This window comes from Phyllostomus hastatus, unplaced genomic scaffold (assembly GCF_019186645.2).
Source record: "Phyllostomus hastatus isolate PE091 unplaced genomic scaffold, TTU_PhHast_1.1 phas_contig_58, whole genome shotgun sequence".
NCBI classification, from domain to species: domain Eukaryota; kingdom Metazoa; phylum Chordata; class Mammalia; order Chiroptera; family Phyllostomidae; genus Phyllostomus; species Phyllostomus hastatus.
In genome coordinates, this window is record NW_025333916.1 from 54,876,491 (window position 1) to 54,886,125 (window position 9,635).

The 9,635-nt window shown below is 46.3% G+C and overlaps 1 protein-coding gene across 5 annotated transcripts in view; it reads right to left on the minus strand.

Annotated features, from left to right (window-relative positions):
- Positions 1-4,623, minus strand: part of AGXT2 (alanine--glyoxylate aminotransferase 2) — a 39,889-nt gene extending 35,266 nt beyond the window's left edge. For all 5 annotated transcript variants that reach the window (XM_045848287.1, XM_045848286.1, XM_045848289.1 and 2 more), the window contains exon 1: positions 4,470-4,623. In XM_045848287.1, the coding sequence (XP_045704243.1) occupies positions 4,470-4,563 (94 nt within the window). In that variant the 5' untranslated portion in view covers positions 4,564-4,623. The remainder of the gene's footprint in view (positions 1-4,469) is intronic.
- Between the last annotated feature and the right edge of the window lie 5,012 nt (positions 4,624-9,635).

Genomic DNA, 9,635 nt, shown 5'->3' on the forward strand with positions numbered 1-9,635 from the left:
CACACATGCCTGTTAGCATGTGAGGCACATGCATGTCCATTGGCAAGTGCAGGCACACACATGTCTATTAGCGCATGCATGCATGCACATGTCTGTTAGTGTGTGCGTGCACATGGCTGTGTGGGTGTGGGGAGAAACATTGAGTCCCAGGTTTATTTCTGTATGGGCATTTTTTGTTGCTTTTAATCATTTGAACTGGTCTGATGTTGCCTTTTTAGGCCTCATGCTAAAAACCGATGACAGCTAATGATTTTCATCCAGTTCACAGATTTCCACTTCAATCCACCTGGACAATTCAAAAGGTGTCCACCCCCCTTACATAATACGTGCCAGGTGGGGAATTCAATGTGATTTTCCAACTGCCTGATTCTCACGGAGTTCCAGAGCATGTAAGTCACTTTAACTTTTTCTTCTTTCCCCCCAAATCATAGTGTTAAAAAGTGAAAACCAGTTGGGCCAGATCAGTGAGAGAGATCAATTTTCATGCGCATTTGAAAATTCTAGGGGACATGCTTCTTTGTAGTGACAAACATTTTTCTGACATTTTTCTAACCAGCTTCCAACACAAAGGGGGCATTTATCAAGTGCTTCCTTACTCTTAAAGAAAGGCTGCAAAATACTTGAAAATACATAGTAGATACATTTGACAGAACATTAATGTGATTTATTAAAATGCTAATTATGCTTTACTTCTGCTAGCACAGCAGGTAACTTTAAAAAAAGTGTTCCCCTCGCTGGTGTAGCTCAGTGGATTGAGTGCGGGCCTGGGAACCAAAGGGTCACAGGTTTGATTCCCAGTCAGGACACATGCCTGGGTTGCGGGCCAGGTCCCCAGTAGGGGGTGTGCAAGAAGCAACCACACACTGATGTTTCTTGCCCTCTCTTTCTCCTTCCTTTCCCCTCTCTCTAAAAATAAAATAAATAAAATCTTTCAAAAAAAAGTGTCCCTTTGGGTATCTCATCTGATACCTGAGTGAGGAAGATTTTATCACTCACTTTAGAGCTGGAGGTTGGGACAGGGTTGATGTGAAGTGTGTGCAGTTTGAGGGCTGCACCCGCCTCCCCCAACCCCGCCCCGGCCCCAGAGGGTTGGGGGCTGGGATGCCACCTCATGGAGACCTGCTGAAACTAAGGCGAGGTCTGGGTGAGGCGGGGGCAGTGCTTGGCTGGGGAGAAATTTTCTCTCCTCTGCTCCCGGCTGAGCTGCAGCCGCCAGCTCCCAGACTCGAGAGGGGCTCCCTGGTTTTCACAAACGGCTCCCTCCACAGTCTGCAGGAAGTTACCGAGGACACTTGTCCCCACCCGGCAGTGCCATCTAGTCCCCCCACCATGACAGGCAGCGCCTGAGTCTCCCTGTGGGGAGCCAGCTTTGCAAACGTCGGGCTAACGTCGGTTTACTGCTGTGAGTACGAGAAACTGAGTGTCTTCTTGGACCCTTGTTTGTTGATGATCGCATTGTTTTCCATATGAACAACTGTAAGCCAACGTTTGCCCCTGCCTGTATATCAGACGCCTGCCTGCCTCCCACGGGGCACACCCAGGGGAGGGGGTGAGGCCTCTCATGGGTGCACGCGATGTCTGCTCCGTGGGACCTGAAGTGCTGTGCAAATGGCCAGATGGCAGGAGTAGCTGGGGGTCCTCATCAGAGCCATCATGTGCCCATGGGAGACATCCCTGCTGGGCATCTTCATGCCCAGTCGTGCCCCTTCCTCACCCTCCCACTGATTCCTTCCCCTCCCTCCCTCCCTCTCCCCCTCCCTCCCCCTCTCCCTCCCTGCCTCTCTGCCTTATCCTTCCAACAAATGCCCTTTTGCTTAAGCAAACGAGGGCCAGTTGTCACTGTTCACAAGCAAGAGCTGCGCCCGACCCTGAGGCTGGCAGGTGGCCCTTCCTTTCGGCACCTGTGGGAGCAGACCTTCTCTGAGGCCGCCCCTCTGGCCCTTGGCCGCATGAGGACTGCCTGGGAGTGGTGCAGGCTGGGAACTTCCCTTTAGGGCCAGTTGTCATGTTTTTTGTAGAAAAGGCTTTGCAGGAGTCTCAGGAAGTTTCTCCTGGAAACGGGCATTATTTGCCGTCCCCCAGCCCCGGGGCACCCTCCCTGTGGGAGAGAAGGCAGATGACAAGAAAATGGTACATTAAGCACATACCCCACCTTCCCGGAAATGTTACACATTGAACAATTATTAGCTAATTAGTAACAAAGAAGGCACCACTGAGTTATTTTCTGCACTCTTCTGCACTGAAAACAGATCGCTTCCGTGACTTTGTGTCCGTGTGCACCGCAGTGTGTGCACATTAAACACAGGTAAGGCCTAGCATGTTACGCACACAGAGATCACACGGTAGGTGTCAGACAGGATTGTGACATGTTGATTTTTGCATATCTGACCACACCTAATGCCTGGTGAACCCCCCCTCATTTAACACAGCCCCTGACCCCTCTGCCCCATTTCATTTTCCTGTCCCCTCACCCTGACTTGGTGTTATTCGTGGCGGGTATCTGTACTAGACCTTTTCTTACACACATTCCCTTGTTCACCTGTCTGCCCTGAGCCTCCTCCCTGGGGCGCACGGGGCAGGGGCTTGGCTTCGCTCCCCGAAGCTCTGTCTACGGGACAGGTACACGCTTAGGTGCTCAAATGCTTCTGATCGGATGGATGTTTTGCGCAGAGCAGGTTCTTAAGAAGAGTGTGTTCAATGAGTGTGTGTTCGGATGAAGCAACACGAGCAGACATATATCAAGGTACAGCAGGTAAGAAAGTAGAAATCAAACTCCAGGATTTGAAAAGGCCAGGTAAAGACTACCGCATCATGCTCACGTGGTAGGGGCCGGCAGGGTTACTTCGCCTCTGTAGGGGAGCTACATTAAGGAGTCCTCAGGGAGCAGATCAAGACCTCCGGCACTGAGCCTCAGCTGCCATTTTTTTTTAAAGATTTTATTTACTTATTTTTAGAGAGGGAAGGGAGGGAGAAAGAGAGAGAGAGAGAAATATCAATGTGCGGTTGCTGGGGGCTGTGGCCTGCAACCCAGGCATGTACCTGGCTGGGAATCGAACCTGCGATACTTTGGTTCGCAGCCTGCGCTCAATCCACTGAGCTATGCCTCAGCTGCCATTTCTAAGGCACCCGTGGCCACTGTCAGCCCCTCTCCACACCGGGCAGGGGTGAGGGGAGAGAAGGGGATGGGGCGCAGGGAGGACACTTCTTCTTGCTTTGTCAGCAACTGGTACGTTCAACATAGTGTGCTTCTTATTGAGCATAAAACTCTGGGTATAATTTGAGCTCATGCTTAGAAAATGTTGGGGGTTAAAGTGATGCTTTGGTGAAAGATTTGTGACTGAGAGGAGAGAGAAATTCAAACGGGATTGGAAGAAGGGCAGGTAAGAAAGGGTCTGGTGGGATCACACTGACTTCGGAGTCACACAGACCTGACTCTCTGGCTCTGAATCCCGCCCTCCCCCCCCAGCTGTCCCCGCTACATTTGTGCCTGTGACCAGATTTCTCCATCATTCTGTTTCTCCTGTCTCCTCGTCTGGGACATGGGATGATGGTACTCACAAGTCTGGCTGAAGATGAAAGGCGATAATCACTTAAAGCAGCAGACGTTAAAAGCATCAGACATTGCAATGAAAAGAATTGCAATTGAGGGGAATAACAAGCAAAGAGGGGAGCAATAAAGGATAGAGAAAGAGGAAAAATAAGGAGAAAATGAAGATAAAATCGATGGTACTGGGGAAAGAAAAAGGGTTTCCTATGCCTCATTCGAAGTTGTGAGGCCCAGGGTCCCACCGTGGCAACTAAAAGCACTGATGGCTGCTCATTCTCGTGTTTGTGGGAGGGACATTACTGAGGGCGTGGTGCAGTTCTCGTGGGACAGGTTACGTGTGCACATCACAAACACATAGGACATAACACATGAAGCCAGCAATGGCCGGCTACCCTGGGTCCTCTCCCAGTTTCCGCTGGAAAGAGAAGAGAGTTGAGTGGGAGAAGAGGACCAGGGTCGAGTCCCAGTCTCCTGGGAGCCACGGGGTTAATGACTGCACTTCTCCGAATCTCAGTGTCCGTGTCAGTGATGGCGGGGCTGGTCCCGCCTCCGGGGCCACAGTGGCAATGTGTCTGTTAAAGTGGTCATACTTGAGCATCTATATAGTGCGGTTAATATTTTCTTTTGAATTGCTTTCCTCTTATTTCTTCTTTATAGTATAGCTAAGGTAGCATGTGGTTTTTATTTTGAAAGTTATGTAGTCAGTTTCTATTGCCTAGGAATTTCATTTTGGGACAAAAGGGGCATTGGCAAATCCTGGGCAGGAGAGGGGGCATTGCGTCTGGTAGGGTGAGACCCGCGTCGAAGGTCCCACAAGGTCTAACGTGCCAGGATTCCAGGCGACAGGCTCCAGAGCCTGGCCTTCCCCCTCTCCCTGACGGTCCGCAGCACCCACCCCCACCGCTCCCTGGTGCCCACTCACAGCTCAGGCTCAGGGAAGGGCACGTCTTAGGAGTCCCGCGTGAGGAAGTCTGCAGGTGCAAAGTTCTCGCCACAAGTCTCCAGGCCAGAGTCATCTCTCCTAGTCAGGAAGTAAATCCCCGTGGAAGCTGGTCAGAGGAAGGGCTCGGACTGCTCACCCCCAGGCTGGACTTTGAGATTAGGACGGAAGGGGTGGAGCTCCGGAGGAGGGGAGTCCTGGGGAGGGGACTGCCACCACTTCCCACAAGCCCAGAGCTTTTGGGGCTGGCAACAGTGCCTGAGGGAGAGGGGACAGAAGGCAGCGGGAGCAGGGAAGGAGGGAGAGAGCAAAGGGAGAAGGCAGGCAGGCAAAGTGAAGGTGTTCCGGACCAGTTTTGTTAGTTTTGTGTTTCATCAGGGTCTCATGGGGTGAGCTTCTCTCTGCAGGTGGCGGTGGGTGTGGGGAAGGCTCGGAGACTGAGAAGGAGGAGTGCACACAAGAAAGAGAGAGAGGATACAGTGCATGAAGTGAATGAAAAAAGGAACTGGTTTTGGTACTGAGGCTCTTAGAGGAAGACCAGAGGGATGAATAGGGGAGGGGCATCCAAGGGGAAGGAGGGGGCACCCATGAGTGAGAGAGGGCTCTGGGCAGCTGGACACCCCCTTAGGTGTCTGAGTGAGGCAAGAAGTTGAGAGTTGAGAGTTAGGGGGCTTTGTTTTTATTGCATTTTAATTTTTAAAATTCCCCCTTGTCATCCTTGCCTCCCCCTTCCCTAATCTCCCTAAGCAGTTATTTAGTGCGTTTAAGATGTATCTTTTTGTCAGTATGCATTCTTGTTACACGTGTGTTGTTGCTGGTAAATGCATTTTTAGTTTATGTAAATATGGGTCCTTTCTGCCCCGCCCCCCACTCAGCTGCGTTTCTGAGACCCATCCGGGTTGCTCCGAGTGTCTTTCTCTCAGGTTTCCAAATGCTGTCGGGGAGAATGACTGCGCCTTTGCATGGTGTTGCCAAAGGGGGACAGTGACAAAGGCAGCTGGGGCTGGGGGCTGTGGGGGATGATGGGAGCTCACCTGCCGTGGGAATGACCCATGTCGGGGAGGCCAGGGGTGCACACCCTCTTCCTGGGGTGTGTAACCTGTCACACTCTTGGACCCAGGTGAGGAAATACTGAATTCCTAAGTCTTGCATCTGCTCTTCACCTCCACTGGGCTGTGGTCAGCTTTGTCCTCGTGACCTCTTTAGGCTGCAAACTCCTTTGACTTGAGATTTTTCTTGGGCTGTAGCTTTAGCCACCAGTAGAGGTGCCCAGTGGCTGCAGTGGCTGCCTGGGGTGGGAACCCAAGCTACTGCCTTGCAGAACTGCACACCCAGAGGGTGTGTCTTCTTTATTGAACAGGAAAGGATCTATTCTGTTTACCATAACAATATATGGGATTTTTGTGTGTGAAAACAAACACACTCAAGTCTAGAAAAGCAAAATCAAGAGAGTAGAATCACAATTAACCTGACCATTATATTTTAGTAAGGACTCTATCAGAAATCTTTTTACATATGTGTACCTATGTGTATACATGCCATTGAATAAACTGTAGTCAATGATGTAGCTTTTCATGCAAAAGTAGACTTTTTCATAAAAATAGAAACCCGAGTCACCTGTCCTAGTTTTTTCATGACATTCCATTATGTATTTAATTTTGGGATGTCCTTGGCCATTATTATCTCACCTGTTTTGTCTCTGTTTTTTCTTCTCTTTCTGGTATTTCAATTACACATAGATTGTCCCTTTTCAAATTGTTCCAGTTTTTGAAGGTTCTGTTGTGTTTCTTTCCTGCTCATTTTTCTCATTGTATCTTAGTTTGGGAAGTTCCATTACCTGTCTTCAAGTTCACTGACCCTTTCCTCAGCTGTTTCTGGTTTGTAAATGAGCTCATTGAAGACAGTCTTCATTGTTGTTACAGTGTTTTCAATCCCAGTATTGCCTTTGGATTCTTCCTTCGAGTTTCCATCATTCTGCTTACATTACCCATTTGGTATTATATACCATATTTTTCGGACTATAAGATGCACTTTCTCCCCCAAATTTGGGAGGAATAATGGTTAGTAATGCTACTGTTGAGTTTTGCTTACATTCACCGTGGTGAAATATTATGTTACTTATATTATTAAATATTTTGCCACATTTTTTACTTCAAAAATTTTTTTTCTTATTTCCCTCCTCTAAAACCTAGGTGCATCTTATGGTAGAAACAAAAACATGGTATCTACTTTTCTCATTACAGTCATTAGCTTCACTTATAGTTATTTTAAATTGTCTGAGGCCTCCAAAATCTGTGTCATATCTGAGCTTGGCTCAAATGCTTACTTTGTCTCTTCAGACTGTGTTTTTTTCTTCCCTATAATTTTTGTACCTCTTGCTACTTTTTGATGAAACTTGGTCATGATGCATTGGAAATGCTGAGAAAAGTAAGGCCTTGGTGTGAGATTTTGTGTTACTCTGGTTGGGAGTTTGCCGTGGTCCAGCCGCAGCTAGGTCCAGGGTATCCTGAAAGGTGGGTAAGGCGTCGGCGATGGGAGACAGACGACAACACGCCTCAGAGGACAGTGATGCTTTGTTTATTGCAAGTACAAGCAGGTTTTTATACTTTCATTTTTAGCAGTGATTGACATTTGCGATTAGGTAAAGCAGAAAAAAATTAATACAAAGGTAACCAGGAAAAATACAAAAATTCCCATAGATTCAGTTATATTAAACAAAGATTATTTTAACCAGGAGAGCCATAAATCAGACAATTAGAAATAGCTGTACGTATAGAATTTGAATGTCTTATTGTTTATTAAAATTCTCAGAATTTGTCATGGGGCAAAAAGATACGCTAATTGAATAGAGGTTATAGGAAATTTATTATAAGGCCTTTGTGATGTCTAACTTACCTATTTACCTTTTCTGTCTAAAATATTTCTCTATGTACCATGGACTCTCACTCCCTGGTAACTGTTTCTACGTGCTTAGTTTGTAATAGTTAACCAGCTTTTCTTATTTCTTTGCCTGTCTAATTCTATTTGATATATATTCCTATTCAAGGTAAAGGCGGGGCTGTTACTCCAACAACTTTTAGACACTCAGGGGCTATTTCATTAGAGGGGATTTTATTCTTTGGTCAAGAAATTATTTTATACAACTTCATTGGAATTATGCAAATCAATAAACCTGAGATACAGATATCTAACAATCCCACCACCTTTTAATCTCCAAAACAAACAGGTAAGGAGAGATAAACAGGAAATTCAGCTATAATAAACTCTTTTTATTTCTTAGTTAATAAACACCAGGGAGGTCTGCTTCGAGCTAGCCTTTCCATGAAATTTAGACTATTATAAGGCACTTGAACTTCATCCTTATTGACCATTTTAATGCCACCCTCATTATATGCTCCTGTATAAGGCAATGGGAGATCTGGAACCCTCTGGAGACCATTAGCTCCTTTTGGGGGATACCATAATTTGCCAATAATCTAATATGCTACCCAGGGATATCCCTGGGCTGTGGGTAAGGGTCTATATAGTTTTTTCTTGTTTTCTAGAAAGACTCTTTGTATCTATGGGTAAGGAACAGGCATGGGAAAGTCTGCCAATAATTCAACCTATTATAACTGATTTATGAATTCTTTTATGGGAACAATCGGGGATAATTTTTTACTCAGGTTTATAAACTCCTTGTTTAAAACAATCTGGGCATGATTCAATAGTCTAGGGAGAACTAGTTGTCCCTTCAGAATTTCCCTCAAAATCAATCATTGACTCTTTTCGAGCCTCTTTCTTCTCATGTCCTGTTCTTATGGGAATCAGGGTACAAAGTAAGACCATGATTAATATTAGCAAGGAAATTATTAAAAGCAATCCCCAGAAAAATTACCGCCCCCCTTTGTATGCCACGCTCTCTTCCAGGAAGATGGATTCCTTGAATGCCCTCTTTCCATGTTCAGACCTTGTCAAAAAACATGGTTGGAGGAGGGTGTGGCAGGAGTTGGGTGTATTCAATGTTTGCTGTACTTGCAGGTGCCAGAGGATTCACATTCCCTTGGTGTCCTTGGGTTTGTGTCCTCTCTTGTCTTAGGACTTTCCTAAGGTTCCTCCTTAACCAGAGTCCTTTTATTATGCGGGTGCCCTAAAACCTTATGACTGGACCTCAATCTTTTGGTCGGCCTAAGTCTCTGGACTCTGACCTTTACATGCATTTCTCCAGCAGTTTAGCCTAAAAAAAAAATCCAACTATCGACACCCTTCTTTGGCTTCAGTTTTTCCATGTATTTCCTTGAAGCCCTTATCCCTGTTGAGTATGTTTTTTTCCCCCTTTTTTAGGTGAGACAGGAAAACTAGAGGGAGCTTTGGGGGATGTCCCTCACAGAGCTAACATGGGGCTCAGGCAAAGTCATTTCCCTTGGAGAACAGATCTTTGTTAAAATGAAGGCTCTGAGCACATTTCACACCGATGACTCTTCCCTTTCCCAGCCAGAGCAATGGAGGGGTCATCGTCCTGAGAATGGTGATGCTCCTCTAAGTATGGCCCATAAAAGCTTAGTGTCCTCCTAAGACTGTAGCAACCAGAGAGTTCCTCATTTTCACACTATTCCGCACCAGCCCTCCAGCAATTTATTAGAATTACTGTTTAAGAAGTATCTCTACCAGTTATGGCTCGGGTGACTTTTGCTGCAGGTTAAGCAAGGCTTGGCTGAAACTCTCGGGACTTGCCTGTATCCCTAGATCTCAGAGTGACAATTCACTCTGCAACCTCACTCCTTGGGTGGACTAAAAAAAGTCATTGGTTTTCGGTTTGTCCAGCTTCATTTTGTAAAAATGGGAATGACAACTTGCAAGACTGTTGCATGTTGAAGATAAAGCTGGAAGTCTTCATATATTTTATGCAATAAGTCCCTGTTGAAGGAAAGTTTTATTTTCTGTCACATCCTGGGGCATAGCATTTTATGCACTGTGCTAATTATGCTTTGCTTTGGGTAAATTCCTTGAAGAGAGATTTCTAGGTCAAAGTGTATGTACATTTTATTTATTTACTTAATCCTTACCCAAGGACATATTTGTTGATTTGAGGGAGAGAGAGAACATCGATTGATTGCCTCCCATACAAGCCCCAACCAGGGATTGGGCCCACATCCTAGGTATGTGTCC